Source organism: Bombus impatiens, unplaced genomic scaffold, assembly GCF_000188095.3.
Source record: "Bombus impatiens unplaced genomic scaffold, BIMP_2.2 scf_0044, whole genome shotgun sequence".
NCBI lineage: Eukaryota > Metazoa > Arthropoda > Insecta > Hymenoptera > Apidae > Bombus > Bombus impatiens.
In genome coordinates, this window is record NT_176463.1 from 936,097 (window position 1) to 954,949 (window position 18,853).

General features: G+C 41.2%; 1 protein-coding gene across 9 annotated transcripts in view; it reads right to left on the minus strand.

Moving 5' to 3' along the window:
- The window catches only part of LOC100747273 (flocculation protein FLO11-like), a 307,210-nt gene that overhangs the window by 63,284 nt on the left and 225,073 nt on the right, over window positions 1-18,853 (minus strand). For 8 of the 9 annotated variants that reach the window (XM_033323169.1, XM_024370425.2, XM_033323163.1 and 5 more), the window contains one exon: window positions 11,025-11,071. In XM_033323169.1, coding sequence (XP_033179060.1) covers window positions 11,025-11,071 — 47 coding nt within the window. Of the gene's footprint in view, window positions 1-10,303; window positions 10,325-11,024; window positions 11,072-18,853 lie in introns of those variants that run through there. The other variant, XM_033323178.1, reaches the window with a different exon arrangement.

The following is an 18,853-nucleotide window of genomic DNA, read 5'->3' on the forward strand; positions in this document are numbered from 1 at the left end:
TTGTGTGGTTAAAAGGAAGTTCCATTGGTAATTTAGAGTAGTAAATTACTGGCAAGATAGATTGTAAAGTATGTTAAAGAACTCGATAGCATGGCTAATTGAAAATAGTTTGGATAAACAAATAAAAATTAGTTGCGTTAACACTGAACGAAGAATAAAAAGGTTGTACTTTTATAACTCATTCTCCTCAACGCAAGATCATTTTGTTAGTATTAAGACTAATCTATAATTAAATACAATTCATCACTTAGGTCAAAGGTCCGTAAATAATTATCACCCACGTTTAACGACCAACGAACGGAAAAAGATCACGAGATAAAAGAATTCGCAGTCTTTAAGGCAAACAGCGTAACCTACTTATCTAATTCGCTTCCTCTTTAGCCATAAAGACGTGCTGGGTAAACGTAGCGTGATAATGAAAGCGGGTGTTTAGTCAGGATTTCCGGCGGAATCGTTCTCTTTGCACCTTTCTCTTTCCAGCCCTCTGTATTTATATCTTCTCGCTTTCTCCCTTTCTCTCTGTCTTGCACACACAGACCAGTAACAACACGCATCAGAAGTCGTACTTCATTAAGTCAGTAACACTTCTTCCAGCCGCGTTACTCATCCCTTTCACGGTGGGCTCTTCTATGAGAAAGCAAGATCGAGAGGGAGTAAGATTAATTGCATTCCGTCAAGAGAGGAGGCGTATTTTAAACGAAACCGCCGGTGCTCGCGCAGAAACGCCGAGGCGACTGAAAGGAAGGAAAGGAGAGAGGAAGGAGGAGCTGAAAGAGAAGCAGCTAGCACGCAAGAGGTGGAGAGAGGAACGACAAGCATCAGAGAAAAGGAAGAACGAGGTGGTACTGTGAGCAGAGTGAGATTCCTGCCACCGATGGAAGAAGAGGATTCGCGGCTGCAAAGAGAACCTCCTAAGAGGCGAGGGTAAAATCGAGGATCCAAGAGAGAGGAGACACCGCCTAAGGCCTTGTTGTATTTATCATATAATTACCATAATAGAGCCTCGAACCACCCGTCGCCACCTCCTGTGCTCTCCACCCTCGACCACCCCCGGTGCCGACCGACCACCTCTTCCCTTCCTCCTTCCATGCTCTGTTCTAACAGCCGCAACCGCAAATTGGAAACTCGCGAATACATTTTCCCTTCGTTGCTCTCTCGTTCTTCTCGCTCGAAATTGTTTACCATAGGATGACAGCCGTTCGAGAACATGTTAACGACGCCGTGGAAGATCATTCGAATTGAGGCATTAATATTTGTCTGCCGAGGAATCTCGTACATTTTATGCGCTTGCGTTGAATCGGCGAAATAATCCCATTTGGTTCGAGAAATAAATAATATTGCCTTTCTAAGTACATTAATATATTTATTGCTGACCTATCCGCTAGATAATATATGCTATATGTCAACGAATAATTTCTTTCAAACTTTTATGATTTTTTATTTATATTTCATATTTAAGTTGTGATATCATCCCATAGATATCGCTAGAAACCGTGTTGCCTATAATAATATTCTGTCATTTCGTCCATTAAATATACATCTCTTACACTCTTCTAAAACGTAGTAAAAGTAAATATTCAACCATGAATACATTTCTCAAGGTAGCGAAACTTCACGCTAATCTCGCCATTAACTGTGGCGAAAAAACGCTCGAAGAATAAATAACCTCCCGAAATTCGTCAGAACTGACGCACGCGTGCTTCTAAAAATTTCATTTCTCTGGATAGCCTCGCGGTAGGAATGTGTCAATGGGAAAAATTCGCAAACCGCTCAACTACGTTCTTTAGAGCCATGAATACGTATCTTCGCTCACAGTATTCCCGTATCTGGCGATGCATGCGTTATTTGTGAGAGGCAAACTTTTCACAAGCGGCTTTCCTTTTTTTTTTTTTTAGTTTAACGATATAGCGTCGACGACGACACAACGACGTCGACGGCGTCAGTGGATGGAGCAATTTATATCGATGGCTTATTCCCCTGACTGCGCGATCGGTCTCGAATCTATTTTCAAGGTCTATTTCAAGTCGTTTGTATCCTTTCCTCGCGATATTGGCTACGACATCGGGCTAAAGCACGACAGGGCTCCGAAGATGGCTGCTTATGGTTCTCTCTTCTGGTCGTTTCGTCTGAGGCAACCCCGCGAACCGAACGCCACGCGCAATATCTCCCGTTTCTGATAGTCTTCTCGGTGATTCCTTCCAATAACGGTATTTTTCTTTCAGTTTCTTACTACCGTTCGATTAAGGCGCCGGTATATTTTGCGTGGTAAACTTATTGCTACTTAGAAAGCTTTAAATCAGAATTATTCCTCAGCAATATGAGAATCACTCGACTTCATTTTCGAAGAAAACTTAATAAAAACAAATGTTAGTAATATAATCATGACAGTCGCGTCTTGTCAGAGTACCAATAAAACTGAAAAATATTGTATATAACACATACAATATACATAAGTTATATATGGAAGATATATAGATTATATAGAATATACAATATACAAGATTGCATACAATATACGAAAGTCTTTTATGTTAAACGATCAAACGCTTTCGTGAGGCACTGTATGCATATTTACGAATAAAAAGATAATTAAACAGTGATAATTTTGTGTAATAGAGGAGTTCAAGTGATTTTAAAGGAACCTACGAAGGGAAGGAAAAGATCAAAGATGGCGGTTGGTTGTTAAAGGGCCGGAGATGGATTCTCCGGTTTCTTCGGCAACCACAAATCGCCACCTCGACCCATTCCATTCGCCCTCTTTTGAATTCGCTGGCCTCCTTTTCTGGTCACGGATGTGCAACCCGCTGGAAAGATATTGCAGCTAAACACTCGGTTCTTTGATGCCGCTTCAGCCACGTTCCCTGCGAACCCCGGGTAGATAATTAACGTTACAGGTTAATCCCGCGAAGAACGATGGCCAGATAAAGACAGACCCGTGGGTTTAATAACAGGTTGCCTTTGGTGAGGTGATCTTGTTGATCGCGTAACGAAATACCGGCATAATGCGAAATTAATGCTTCTTGGTATGAGAAGCTGTGTAGGTGCTTCTCTAAATACAACGATACAATGTATTATATTAACATATAATATTTTATTTACCAAAATTTTTAGGTAATAATAGGCTTCTACGTATAAAGAAACCAAGCGTAGATATTTCTTCAAATGCACTGATATTTAAACAAATATGTAGTATTCAAATGCTTTCCCTATCCAAATTTTTCCTCTCTTTGACATTCTCTATCCAATATTTTTTATCTTCTCACCATTAATTAACTAACGACGATACAGAAGACACGAAGTAGTGTACACGTAAAACGGGCGATTTGCTTCGATACCAATACTTCATTAAAAGACCGATAACGCAATTACCGGTATACTTCGAGCAGCAATACGTTTAATGAAAGCGTGCAATCACCATCGTTGGAGATGGAACGGGAGGTAGAGGATGAATTTGCACACGGGCTCGGGACGTCGAGCGGCCTCTTTTACGGTCGTTTCTTCCCGTTGAAAATCGTCGACGAGCAGGGAAATTGTCGACTGGCTACGCGAGGCCGCGTAAAAACGTCTAAATTGCGCGTAAATAATTATATTTGCATATTCATTGAAAGGTAAATATTTAATGCCGACGCGACGGGAAAGGGACCAGAGTGAGTGTAACATGAACGCGGAAAGTGAGGCGAGCAAGTGTCCGAGATATGGAAAGAGGCGTAGAACAGAGATGCAGGGGTTGGCCAGGCTGGCCACCGGCCATGAGAGCTGCCGAAAAAGGGGTTGAATATACACGTCGCGCGAGACTCGACGGAAATTTTAGCTTAATTTTACTTAACTACGTCGGGTTACCCCGTGGGGCTCCGCTTCGGGGACAAGTGTTATTTTTGTAATTCCGAGCGACGCTAATGGGAGACCTCGGCTTAACTCCACGCGAAACCCGACAAAAGAGAGTGTTTACCGTCACCGACGAATGTGTGTATCACGAAAATCCGCTAGTGTAAACGACACTCGGCTAACCGTGTTTTAAACCGACACTGATATCATCCTGGTCTTTTATTATATTATTGCGAGATTCTATTCTGCTATTTCAGTGTAGTCTTTCATAGAATTGGAAGTTCTTGATGAAATGTTCAATGTAAACCAACACAGAATCACTTTTTTGTAGAATCGTAGAATTTAGAGAATCACGTTCATTGACGAATTTTACCATCACTGAATGATATTGGAATATAAAAAATTGTCATAAAGTAAAATATTATAGTACAGAAACTTTATGAATAGAATGGTAAATAATTGTATAAAACTGAGTGAAGAAAATTCTAAGTGAAGGAAGAATATAGTACTCATGTATCGATAATAAATAAAACAACTAGAATGATCAACGAAACATATATAATCTTAATATATTAGTGATATAGTTATCCAAAATTAATGTACGATAAAATTTCGTCCATTAATGTATAACAAGTAATAGCAAGTCAATAACAAAGTCATTCATGAATTTCTGACAATTATATGTCAACATAATCCTCTTTTGAACAACGCTATCCTCCAACAAGAATAGCAAGCAAAAACAATATACTTTGCCGGCACCCTTTTTCTAGGAACGAGTCTAAAGTATACGTTGCTCAAGAACACGTGAAAGGGACGTTGATGAGATTCTAGGGAAAATGTACAAGCGCCAAGTGTCCCAAGTTACAGAAGCTGGGACGCGTATCGAGCGTGAATATTACATCGATCAGGCTTTGACGACGATACAGAAGAAGAAGGGGAGAGATCGTAGGAAGAGGTGATGTCGCCTATTATCCGGTGAAACACCTGAGCCCCTGATTCCCGGTTACACGTCAACCGTGCGTCGTTCTCGCGGAGAGTGTATGAAAACCAGCACGCACTCTATCGCCGCCGGTGTCAGTACTGTGGCTAAATTACACTGGCTCCGTGTATTATCCACCCTTAAATTATTCTCTGTTAATCACAAAAATAGTCCCTTGCCATCCCTGTTTCTCTTCCCATGGTTTCCCCAGTTTTCTCTCGACTCTCATACAACGTGTCACCACGGTCATCGTCTCAACCGCATCGACGGTATATTCTATGTGGTTGCTTGATGGTTACTTTTGTTTTCCCAAATTTATTTCAGTACCGGCTGTTTATCTCCCGCGATTGTGCGAGGATACAGACAAAATTATAGTTCGGTGGATTTTGCGTCATTCTCGCGTATTATTTACAAAGATATTACAGTTAATATCTTTATTCGTTTACATCTTATATCTTTATTTATTTATGAGAGTAGAGTGAATATAATTCGGGAAAACATCTACGATGTTATAGTAACCATCCATGAGAAAATACGTATGTACATACATATATCTGAACTGATATTATATAGAGTAGATTCTATGATATTAATATTATTCTTGGACGCGATATGGAATAACTAGAATTGCACTAAACAATAAGCTAAAAATATAAGCAGAATATATCAAACAAAAAGCGCTGAGTAGGACTCGATATAATCCAGAAATAATGGGATATTATCAGTCTTGAATTACAGAGCCATCGAACGTGCATCAATAATCGTTAACAAAATTCTGCGGGTGTCCGTCGATGTTTGAACTTTCTCCATTGGTATCACGCGGCACAGGTGAATATTAACGAATGTTTGCCTAGGGGAATGCGTTCTGTCCAAGCATGATGGACGCTTTCGAAGCCAGAAGTTCGGATAGAAGTATGCTCTTGACGTCCAATGTCGGACCCCTGTTCGGCGAGAGATGGATCATCCAATTCCCTCACATAGGTACTTATCTCGTTCTAAACGACAGGTATCTTTTTACAGTTTACCATGCAAATACGATAACGTATTTGTAATTATATCATGTGAAAGCTAGGCGAAATTCCAAAGTAAAATTAACGGAACTGCATATTCTGTACAAGGAAATGTATCATAGATACAGGGTCACCCAGATGAACTTAACATCTCTTCCATAAGTGGTTTCACGTGTAACATTGACAAGTTTCGGATTAATATTGATAAATTCGAGAACGCGATCACGAACATAGCAGAGCGAACCGGTACGTGCACACGCGCCTGAACGAAAACTTTAATCATAAAAATTGAACGTGGTAACGGACAGCTGACCGCTCGTTCCGATAAAAGATATATCACTCGAATCTCGTTATATTTTCGCGGCTTAAAATATTTACAAGCCAGACGAACTTTCGAAACAATCTCGAACTCCATCTAAAGGAGTACCGTCATAAGTATATGACAATGTCCTCCCAGGAATTCCATGTTTTTTGTCAATGTTAAAAGTTTGAGGCACTAGAACAACTTTTTGTACATCTTTGTGAGAAATAAGAATATTATAATTGCAGTTTTCATTTCTAAATATAATTAATTACAATTTTAATACTATTAAATTACTATTACTAATTACTAATATTTACTATTACTAATTACTATTACTAATTACTATTAAATTATATTATAGAAGAATTATATTAAAAGGTATCAAATATTTCTAAATACATATTTCTAATAAATTTTATTTACATAAGGAAGTCATTATCTCCCTCTATATTCTAACATGCCCCAAACTATTAAACGGAAGCGTACATGTTAGTTACTACTAAAAAAAATATTAACTTCTTACCATATTAAGAACACAACACGTATCATTTGACTAAAATTGCGATCATGAAACGCAGATGGTGCAAAAAAGTGTCCCCGAAGAGCGAAAGTTGCGCGAAAAAGTGTCAGCCTGACCATCGGGTTCGATTCGATAAAAGATGGATGATTTGACATCGAGCGTACGACCGATCGATCTCCGAGCTGACGCGCTCGAAGATGAAATGCACCCTTGGCGACCTCGAAAGCGACCCTAACGCTTTGTAGAGCCGTGCGTTCTGCCCCCTTTTGCGAGCCAATGCTACTCGACTGGTTCAAGAAGCATATTTACGAGAAAGACGCGTGCCCCGCGTTGGAAGCTACGATCATCCCTTGGATACATCCGATTTCGAATACAAATTCCTCCATATGTAACTTGGAGAAACGGTTATTGGTTCAACTAAGGGTTATTAGGTCCGGTAGGTGAATGGATCCTTTTTTCTTGGTGACCATACGTCCCATGTGCGATCGCCAATTCAGCATAGTGAGTCATTTCCAATGAAAACCCTCTTGGATTTATTTATGCTGAACGTTAAAAGAATTGTAAGGAAAATTCTTGTAGATTTTATATTTTTTATATTCTGTGCAATAATATAAGAGATGGCTTTAGTTAGCGTTTAATTCTTTGCAGTCGACGTTTTACCCCAAGTGGTACATATTAAATAGATGTATTATTTCGGAAACTGTTCGTAATTTCAATGCTTTTTTATTATATATTCTTCCAAACAAGGACTATCTAATCTAGAATCCAATTTTCAATAAAAATAACAATTCTTATCTAAGAAATTTAGGGGTGAAGTATGGTTTAGTTTGCCTAAAGAAGGTTAATATCGTGAAAACTAGAATGCAAACACTTCCAAATGGAAAAGAAAGGGATAAATTACATGTTCGACTAACGTCCTAATAACGTTGCCATTTCCAACTTAAGGAGATTTAACGGGGGCATGAGCGAAAGTGGGCGAGCCACGGAGATTTATACGAAGGGACAAGCGCGAGAGTCGAAGAGGGCGCGAGGGGTTTCAGGTTTCCTCGCGGGGTTCACTGTACGATGGCCGCCGCGCCATAGAACAGCAGTACATTATTTCTTGATGTCAAATAAAGCAATTAGCATGTGCCCTGACCAGGGTCCACGGGTTCTAACCCGAGTAATCTCGCCAGGGTCCCTGGCGTGTGCGACATCTTCATCAGAGACGGACCCTCCTCTCCTTTCTCCGCCACTTTCTATCCTACCGCCCCCTTTGCCTGGATACTCTGCTCACGTGACTATCCTGCTGCCCCCGCCCCCCTAGAGACAAGGAGAAACCAAACCTCGCTCGAGCATCAGAGAAAGAGAGAAACATCCTCTACGGAGTGAAATTGCAGCGAGGAGAAGAGAAATGGTCGAGAAGGCGGTGTCCAGCTCGGTGCAGCCCGGTTCCAAGGGAAATTTCCACAAAGGTTGACCCGCTCTGTTAATGAATGTTGTATAACCCTTTTAATGCTTTAAGCCTCTTAGATTTTTCAGAGAGCTCTCGACGCGGCGACGAAGAAGGCACGCCTCTGGAACTCGCCCAGCCCACAGGACTCACCTCTCTTTTTCCGCTCTCCTGGTGTACACCAGAAGTGGTTTGCTAACGCCACGGGAGAAAAAAGGCCGAGCGAGAACGAGGAGGGTTTCGCCTCAGGGGCAGGTAATTATGTGGCGGACGTAAATTAAGCTTGTTTAGATTGGGATTTTTATTAAGGTCCTTTATGAAAGAGTGCTGCCGCTAAATGATGCCGCGAACATTTTAACCGACCGGGATCCCTGCGAGCGTTGATTGAAAAGGAAATGATGGCTTCTTTGCATTCATCGATCTGAATTTCTTTCTTCTTGTTTTATCAAACTATTAAATTATGGGTTGTCCGACAGATTCTTTATTTTTTATTTGCTCACAGAGGTAATTTAAAATCCTTGTTAAAAATAGAAAGAGAATATGAGGTTTGAATTCTTTCTGGGAGATCCCAAGGAAGTCGTAACTAATGATCAGGAAACGTGTATATAGCGACGGAGCAGAATGTACGTAACGACGTATACGGAAGAAATAACTAAGGGTTAGTTTAATCGTACTTTAGGAGTCGAAGGTTTTAACCTTTCTGTTGTCCCCCATTTACTAAGGGTAAGAAAAGACTGCAGTCAGTCGTATACCTAATGTCCGGTCCACTTCTCCAATATATGATACTGTGCAAAATAAAACTCCGCTAATCGGAACACTTTCGTCTCGATATTTTTAACTCCACCTTCTTTCCAATTCTACTTACTACTCTACTATTTACTTGTATCACTTACTATATTATTAATCTAGATGAAACGTTTTCTCTCAAAATTTCCTTTTATAACTCTTCTGTAACAAAAATTAAATTTGACAAATGAATAAGATTATATCTTTCCTGAAAAATGTAATTTTTTTCGAAAAAGGTTAATTTATTAATCGTACAGAAACAATGTTCATATCTGAAACCAGTTCAGTTTTAGGACATGTTAATTATACTTTGAAGTTAACGAGGGGCTATTTCAGTATAGCAAACAGCTAACCGCCTTCGCGCTAAGGTTTGTGTACCGAACTTCGGCAAAGCATTTCGCAGATACAAACTATTCGCTATATCGTAAATACGCATGCTTTCGAAGCGGCTGCCGTAGAACGAAATTCCTGGTAGAAGTTTAATTCATCCGAGCACCGAACCAGGCGTAAACGTTAAATGATTTGTTGAATACTTCAGCGCACATTTGCACACAAATCGAGAAATGATATCTTGTCCATCACATCGCTTATTGCTAGATATATACGGTATATAATATTACTTGCATGCTTGTAAATTAAATTACCATCGCGTGCTATTAATTCATTTTTCGCCTTAACTTATTAAAACTTTTAAAACTTCTGTTCTTATGGCTAATGTAAATTAATTTAATTATGATGAATAAGTTTCAAAAGAGATACTTATTTCTTTCAATTACTTTTATCTATGAACTAAAACTTCCTACTTTTTAATAACCGGTCTTGAAAAAAGTGATTTTTAATTTTTTTCTATATCTTCAGGAACTGAACAAACAGGAACAGAAATAATCAATGACAATTAGCGGACAGTCCCGGCCATTAACCTCGTCAAGCAAGCTTCCTTCAATACCTCCATCAGAGAGTACCGAAAATCGAGATTCAACGTTGATTTTCTTGGATAGCCTTCGCGAGTCAAGGCGAGGTAGGCTCTGCTCGCTCGTTCTCTCGATTAGGCTTTGCCGTCATTAAAAGTTTATAAAGAAGCAGAGCTACCAGTCTAGGCACAGAGAGTGTGTATGAGAGAGAGAGAAAGAGAAAAGTGGTGGAAGAAGTGGTGGAACGAGGTTCGGGGACGGGGGTGAAGGGATCAACACCCCACTTCGTTGAACGGGAGCGGTAAGAAAGTGAGGCAGACAACGTAGGAGGGGCAGAGATTCCAAGCAAGTTTTCTCATGTGCAATGCATAATGAGGAAAGGCAGACGGCGCATAAAGGGCCTACAAATGAGGCTCGGGTTATACATATACATTCGAGCTAGATACGTGTAACCAACGCGTGCAAACGTGCACGTTCACACGCACAAGAAGGCGCGAAAGACTCACGGAACCACCTCCCCACGTTGTGCTACACACCGTTACTACCCGCGACTTCTAAACGTGCAACCAAGTTAAAAAGTTCTCCCTCTGATTTTAGTTATCCCGTAGAAACTTCGGAAACGGTGCACTCGTAAAGTTCTCAGTTAATCTTCTGTTTGTGCTGCGCTCGTGTTAAGGCGTGCAGCGAACGTCGATCTTCGGATCATTATGTAAGATTTAGGGGATAGACGTTTAGACGACTAATGTAGGGCTTTCTTCTATGATGAATATTGCTTGTTTGATATGTTAATTTGATTGCATGTACATATGTCAAAGAGATTTTTAGTCCTGTAACAATTCTATGTTCTCAAAAATATTTGAAAAATCCAATTCTTACTAGATCTTAACAGTTTTGGTAAAATAAGGAATTCGTATTATGTACTATGATTAATTTTATGGGTTGTTAAGTGTTATTATAGCTCTGTCAATGAATTTCGTTCATGGTAGAGTTGTTAGTTGTTCGATATAGACCATTAAAATAATAGCCGTCGAAAATACGAGCACGTAATGACCGACGCATGCTGCATGAAAAGCGATTAAAGGTGTTGGATCGATTTTCCCTAGTAACTGACTCGCTACGCTCGCTGACTACCAATGCAAAGTGTCGAACACTATGTTAACTTGTTCGACATCAAATATAAACACAAATTGCTAGTAACCTGTATTTTATTTTATACTATCAATTAATTTATATTATTGAGAAAATACCTTGGCTTACCTTGTTCATGATTTGGCGGGGATAGTCCCGCCTTGTGTGGGTCGACGCTGTAACAGAAGGAAACAATCATTGTTTTCTAATAATTACTTGATTCTATGTATTATAATAAATGATAAATTAGATATAATCTTTTCCAAAGTCTTTAAAAAAGTCTATAGAATCTCTTTTAAATGTTGTGTGATAATTATTCAGAGTAAAAGTATTCCATAAATATTTTCCCACTAAATTTTTCATGTCACATCCTCGAATTACATTTCATTATATGAGATACGCAAATACTATTTCGTTCAACCGCGAAAAAAGGTAATCTTGCCTCTCGCTCGCCTTCTCAACCCTTTCCCTTATTACTGCGCCTCGTGACGCCAGCTAATGCACGCAGGTTAGTCCCCGATCGTGCACCCAGTCCCGCATCTTCGCCCCCAACCTTCTCTTCTCTTCTACCCCTCAACGGGTACCTCCGAATTCCCGTAATCTAATGAATGGCCTAACCCCAATATCCTCTCGGCTCAGCCTTACCGTCACTACCCTCTATGTACTTCGTCTGTATGTACCACGCATGTAAATACTTTCACGAACGAGAGATTCGAGCGATATCAGATCGCTCCGGTGCGTAGCGTGTTTCTTCAAAATTCGATTATCCTCCAGTGTCGATTAATTATTTTAACAAATAAATTATTTTAAACAAATTAATTACTTTGTCGAAACTATTTCCTCTCAACGAGCCCTCGTTGATTTGGTCAAGACGATCGAAACGGATGTCTAGTAATTTCATCCGGACATAATTTATCCATGATTAAATTAATGTTTTTCGGTTAACGAACAAACTCTTTACTACAGAGACACCAATAAGAGGAAAAATAAGAGGCACTGATTGTCGAGAAAGTCATGAACGTGTACGTTGGGCGAAACAAACAAGAAACGCACTGGAGACTTTGGAAAACGCGAAAGGGGACGGAAGAAATTAGTCGGAAGCAAATTGGCGAGAGTTGAAACTTTTCAATGTGCTTCGTTAGGTGTAGTGACCCAACCGTGCAGTTCACGATGGTGTCTGATCCAACAAACTGTACTGATCGCGACGAGGAAATGAAACTAAAACACCAGAAGGGTAAGAAACAAACAAAAGAAAAAAGAAGACAGAATTCGCAGCATCTCGTATCAACCGCATCCGCCGTCATAATTAAATCCAGACTTGCGGAACAACAGCTAATTACTCGACGGGTGGAGATGCAAGGCGAAGTTCTTTCGTCCAGAACGAGGGACAGACAAGGCAGGCTCGAAGCAACGGCGGAAACCCAGCTCTGGAACAGGGCAAGGAAGCGCAAATGTGTTTATTTTCAGGGAATAATAAAAAGGGTCGTCCAGCATCCGTGACGCGGCGGTGATCGTACGAAAGTTAGGAATAATGTTTCGGACACGACGTTCGTCTGGCTTTGCCCGAGAGCCCTACTACACCCGCTCACCCACTTGCACCCACAACCCCTCAAACCACCCTCTCCCGATCTCCAGCAGCCTGCCCTTATACGCGTGTCCGCCGCAGATTCAGACTCCTAATTAAGACGAGGGTGCGAGAGGGGTTTCAGGGGTTTCTCCCGGGTTCTCCCTGAAGGGAGGTGGGAGTGGGTAGTAGAAGTAGGGTTTTCACGAGGTAAGGGGTACCCGTACCGCGCCGGAGGGGTAAGCCAAGGCAAAGGGGGTAAGGAATATTGATCACGGGACCACCACGGCGGCGAGGCAGAGACTGGCCATACTCCCCCTCTCTCCTTCTCTTTCGCTCTTTCTTGTTCTATTCGCCTCTCTGTTTCGCCTTCTATCGTCTTGTTCCCAGTAAGTGTATCCTACGCTCTCTCGCGTGAGCGTCGACGTCTTTCGCTATTGCTCTTGGCGTACACGCGGCACGAATCAGGCAAGACCAAACCACCAAACGCCAGATGCGTGAAATCAGTCGGTTAGAGGCTGCCCCGCAGCCTTTGCGAATTATTGACGCTGAAACCACGACCGCGGAGCAGATGATGCTGCTAGCTGTTTCGAGGTTCGGCCTTAGGGAGTGCTGGTCTGTGACTTTGGCAACACCAGTGCCATGAATATCAGTATTCGCTGCTGGAGACTGTGACACCTTGTTGGTGCAAATTTTGTGAAATTTAATAAATAACGTATGTGGATTATGGTGGACAAAACGAAAAGTAATTAGAAGAATCAGGTCACAGTGAATGATTGTAGAATGATCTTAATATCGATTAATATGAGAGTTTTAAAAGTACATATTCTGGGGGACGATTCTGCAGATTATTGTATAGTAGGCCTATTGCTTCGACACATATTAAATCGAAACTTCGATTCAGATTTCGAGTATGCTCGCAACTTGACACTGGCATAGATTCCCGAGGCGATATCCTACAATGAACTCAATTTTCTGGGGTTCAAAGAACTTTTGTTCAAAACTATTCTTCTATCTTTCATATTGCATCGTTCTATTGCAATCTCTACGCCGTTGTACCTCGACATATAAATATTTTTTGTACAAACGATTTCATATCATTTAATAACTACGTAACTATTAAATAGAATCTTGAAAAAGAAACAAATCATCGAAAAAATACGAATATTGTAGAATATTCATTACGCTCATAAATTACAACCTTCATCAAATGACTCAAATTCACCACAAAATCCTGAAACAAACGAGAAGAGGTCCAGATATTTCTTCACGCATCAACATGCAGGTGAAGTCAGTTGAATGAAATGGCTCGGTTCCCGCACAAGATTGTGATATACAAGAAGAGAGAAACAAGGCTTTCGGACAAAGTTGGTGGCTCCTTGGGATCAAGGTGTCCTGACGAACTTTGACTCACACGGTCGGCCGAACAGAATCTACATTGTAGATGCGTGGAGCGTTCTCGCGAGATTTCGAATGATCTTCTGCAACGGAAGAAAGAGGAATGACTTGGCTCGTTCCCGAAACTACGACAGGGACACTAGGGCGACGGCCAAGCTCGAGTTTACACGACGTAGCGCTTGTCTTTCTGTCCGTCGCTCTGCCTTAATTAAATCTCTGGACCCTTCCAGAAGAACCCGCGCCATTCTAGCAGCGAACTAGAAGTATAATAGAATGGCCGCCTGATCGTCTTTCTGCACTGTCGTAACGCGTTAACATCGCCAGATTTTTTCTCGTAATTGTTACGAATGTCCATGCAAACCGTGAACCTTAGCGAAAGTGACTTTGTTTAAAATGACAGTGAAGATTATAGAGTGAAAAGCAAGCTAATATTATGATATATGGGATGAAATACTGGGACACATCACACAATTTTCTAGGTATATTTAAATCGAAAATTGATTTAATTTCTACATAATGAAGTTATAGACGAAGAAAAGACTAACTACTTACATATTATTTTATAATAGAGACAATGCTATATACAGTAGAATTCTATTCATCTGAATCTGCCGGAGGACAAACAAAAGTATATAACTGAAGTTCATCTAATAGAAGTTATCCACTATCTGTAATTTCTCACTCACCTAATAGATCACATTCTTCGTAAAATTTCATTTCAATAAATGAACTTCAGATAAATGGAGTTCTACCGTAGTTCCACACATCGTCACTGATTAAAAACTCCATAATCTACATTTATCATTCCTAGACCAGCATCAAATCTTCAGCCAAATGACTACTATTGCATGACAAGAAGTTATCGAACAGCCCTGCAGGCTACATAATGGGCGATTGATCTATCACGGATAACGTCTTTTCTGAGTTCGCGACCTCTTCAGAGATTCAATGCAGCAGCATTTTCATGGCTCCAGGTGCCGTTATTCGGTCCGGTAACGAACGTCAAGGGCGACCTCGACGAGGCCGGAAGAGATCTCATTGTCCAGAAGCGGAGGCCACGATAGGAGGGTTGCGCACCGCCGGCAACCAGCCAACTCAAACTTTGATATGGTTTCCTAAATAACCAAGGCTACCGATACCGCAGCACGATAGTCCTCTCTCTCCCCTCGCCCACTACCTACGCCCTCTCGTCCGCTTCTGCATCCACTTCGTCCGATCTATGGCGGGTCCAGGGTGGGTATCGTAACTACTGTCGAAGCATATTGAAACCCTCACACCAACGATGACCCAACTTACCCCTCCGTCCCTGTCGCGTTTCTGTGCGCCACGTAATCAACACACACCAGTGCTCTTCGTCGCGAGAACCTCGCCGCGAGCGTGCGTTTGTCGTTTCGCGTGCGAAGGTTGCCCGCATGCGGAGCGTGGTCGATCGACCGCGAATACAGGAATGCTTCCCTCTCTCTCTCTCTCTCTTTCTCTTCCTTTTGCTTTCGTAGCATAGACCGCGTCTGAGCAATTTGAAAGCGAAGTGACAGGCAATCAAGAAGGTAGACGACCAGCTAAGGACAGCCAGAGTAAGAGAAAGGGGTGCAGAGGGACACGCGAAATGACCGACGATTTATCCGCGTGAGAACGAGCCAAGAATTTGGAATTAAAATCTGCGGTCGTAATTGTTCGCGAACGAATGTTGAATTTGGAATTGAGATGGATAGAGGGCTACGATAGGTTGCATTTTAACGAGGGCAAAATTCTTCCTATCGCCTGGAATATGTCAAAGTATTATACGGGTCGCTCAGAAACTAAACTGATCAACTTTACTTTTTCTAGTTTCTTTACTGAATTACGTACGTGTGCGATCAATTTCCGAGATCGAATGATTTACTTCCTCCTGGTTCATTCATTGTAAGAGGGTGACATAAATGATGATAAATTTTTTTTTGTGCTTTTCAATTTATGCAATGGTCAATGTGTTTTCTGGATGGTACATAAATCCTGGTCTCACCAAGTGTTTCTTAAAATTAATCTACAAGAAATATCTAAAACGCGATATGTAAAACTCAAGTATAAACAAGTAGAATTAGTCTATATGGAGAACTATGGGGAACCCTTTTTGCTGCTCAATGTTTATAACTTCATTATTCCTAGTGTGGCAGGATGGAAGTGTACGATAACGATCGCGAATGAATTCACGCGTGCAGGGGTTTAGAATATCTTTCCTCGAGAGCAGAGCAGGTTTGAAGGCGGGCAGGCGGCATGACTGTATCTAGAGGTTAACTGTTTGTCCGCTAATTAGAAGCTAACAGCAGAACTAAAGTTTGGAACTTTAAAGTTTCTTGCCTCTGCAGAAGCCTTCTACGCCCAGCCGTTACCCTCTTTTGGGGGCGGTGCAGACACCCCCAGAGGCGAACGCCCTATCGTTCTACCATTTTTCTTCTCTCTCATTCCTTCGCCCACCATCGGCTAGCGTTAATTACTAATTAATTGTTTCGCATGTTTGAGTTTTAAATGGATAAGTTAAACAGCGCATAAGAGGCCTGGACGTAGAGAACGATGGGTATACCTTCCCTTTAGCCTCTTCTCTTTCTCTTGGTTTCTCTTTAGTCCGGTTTCTCTTCTCTTTCCATCTCTCTTTCACCTTTACTCATACCCTTCGCCTACGATTACCGTGAAAACGGTGTACCAACGGTTAACGAGGTTAGGATGACCGTGCGAGCGAGAACCGGGGAACGGCGCTCGTTCGTTTATTCGTTTTTCACCTCGTCATCGAAACACCACAAGCCTATGCGTTACATAACTTCTAGGTGTGAAACTTTTGGACGGTTAATATATGAGATGCGAAAGGTCTCGTTGATTATAACTTGTAAGTTGTACAGTTCCACTAATATTAGTTTGATTATGAAAGATGATCCAGGAATTAAATATTATTTGGGAAATCAGGAAATAAATATTATTTATTACAAACTTTCGTATTACAATTATATATTATATAAATTATGAGGATGCGAATCAAAGTTCCCTCTTTGATCAAATTCCCAATCTTCAATCAGAGACAGAAATCCCCGACGACTCGTGTCGCGAGTCTACAAATCGTTTTACCTCAATCTCGCGACAGAGAAAGGTATAGGGGGCTGGTTTACCCTTCGAAAGTGGAACGGGAGACCTTCCATGGCTGTAATCGGTGTTCAAATAAAAAGCCTTAATGCCAAGATAAAATATCCCATTTGTCTAACGACGATTTTTCTCTCCGTTTTGAGGCACGTTGTATTTCCTCTCCTAGCCGGGGGTAGACAGGGGTGAATCGGGGTGGTAATCATCTTAAACACCATTGTCACAGACACCTCGTACAGGCCGGCTGCCACTCTCGGTTCCGCGCCACCTGATTCTCTCGTAATTGAGATGAATCGATAAGGACAAGCTCCTGTGGTGAAAAAAGGAAAACGAGAGGAGTCGAGGGCGCTGCTTTTTTAATTCGATGAGCTAATGTACCGACAGTTACATTAATGGCGCCTCTGGGGATTGTGACTTTCTCCCCTTTTGGAACGCTGAATTTCGAATCGATAATTTCTTTTATATACTGTCATTTTTAGGAGACAGGCATCCAATATAAAAAAATGTTTATCTATTCCGAAATATTTTTTCCAACAATCTACAGAAAAGCAAGCAAGCAAAAAGTAATAAAAACTTAAATTATTCAATGCATAAGCTATACAATTAATTTTGTAATGTACTCATTTTTATGGATCAGAGGAAATATAGCACAAAATATCCTTAAGAAAACCAGTACTATGATTGATCCCTACCCTTGAACTGAGACACTTCTATTTGGACACGAAATTTAAGTCGCACTTAAATCTAATGATCAGCACATGTCTTTCAATCGGGGACGGAATAATGAAAGCGGAATAGAGCAGGTCGGAGGCGTGGGGGTTCAGGGGATAAATCTGGAATAATCGGAAAACGGGCGGTCGAAATCGAGGTCTGTTATTGACTGGCGTGCAGAAACTAGGCAGGGGTAAAAAGAGAAGGCGGTGGAGGGAGCGTTAGAGCAGAAAGGTAGAAAACAAGAGCATGGGGCAAATCGGTGTCTTAACCGGCCGACGAAGGGGACAATTATTTACCGGGACGTCTAGTACGACGTTCTAGCGCGCGACGCTACCGTTACGCCGGCGACGAGAGGCGAGAGTCCGCGGCTGTTAATTGCTGGCTGTCAGGGGCACGCAGTGACACGGACCACCGTGGCGTACGGATTGCCTCGTCGAAGGCCTGCACGCCAAACCCTCCTTTCCTGCTCGAGGAAACGTACGGACGACCAACGCCGGACGTCGATCCTCTGTCTCCACGCCTATCTAATCTGTCCCGACCCTGACTGCGAGCAACGTTGAACATTCGTTTCTTTCAACACGTATCCAGTTTCACGGAACAGAACATACCCTATAACGTTGTACCTTTATGGAGGTTTAGAGTAATTTTTGTTTGAGTATTACATTTGTTGAAGCGTCTGTGTGAAAGTGTAAATTAGCAAGCAGTGCAATAGAAAGAAATTAAAACAAACATTGGTTCAATTCATTACGAATATACGTAGACGAGGAAACATCAAAGGCGTACTGTTTCAGATGTCAAACATACGACTTGTACGTAAGATATTTGAAATGAGAAAGTTAAAAGTCGCAGTAATTAATTCGCCTTTTGATGAGTGTGATAGGAAAATACTGTTTGTGATCATATTATCTGAATTCGTGTATAGTGAACTCTTTGATGTATCGCACATCAATGAAATTTTAGAAAGCGAATATAAAACAAATGTTTGATGAAAGAAAATAATTTCAGACAATATATCAAGACAAAATAATAAATCTCATAATATTAAAACCCACCGTCTATATCCTCAAAAAATAATCATTTCATCAATTCACTCCCTAGAAACTCATTCATAAAATTTCCTGATCTCAGCTGTGCTTTCGAATCGCTGAGAACCCTTCGATTCCGGTGCATCCAT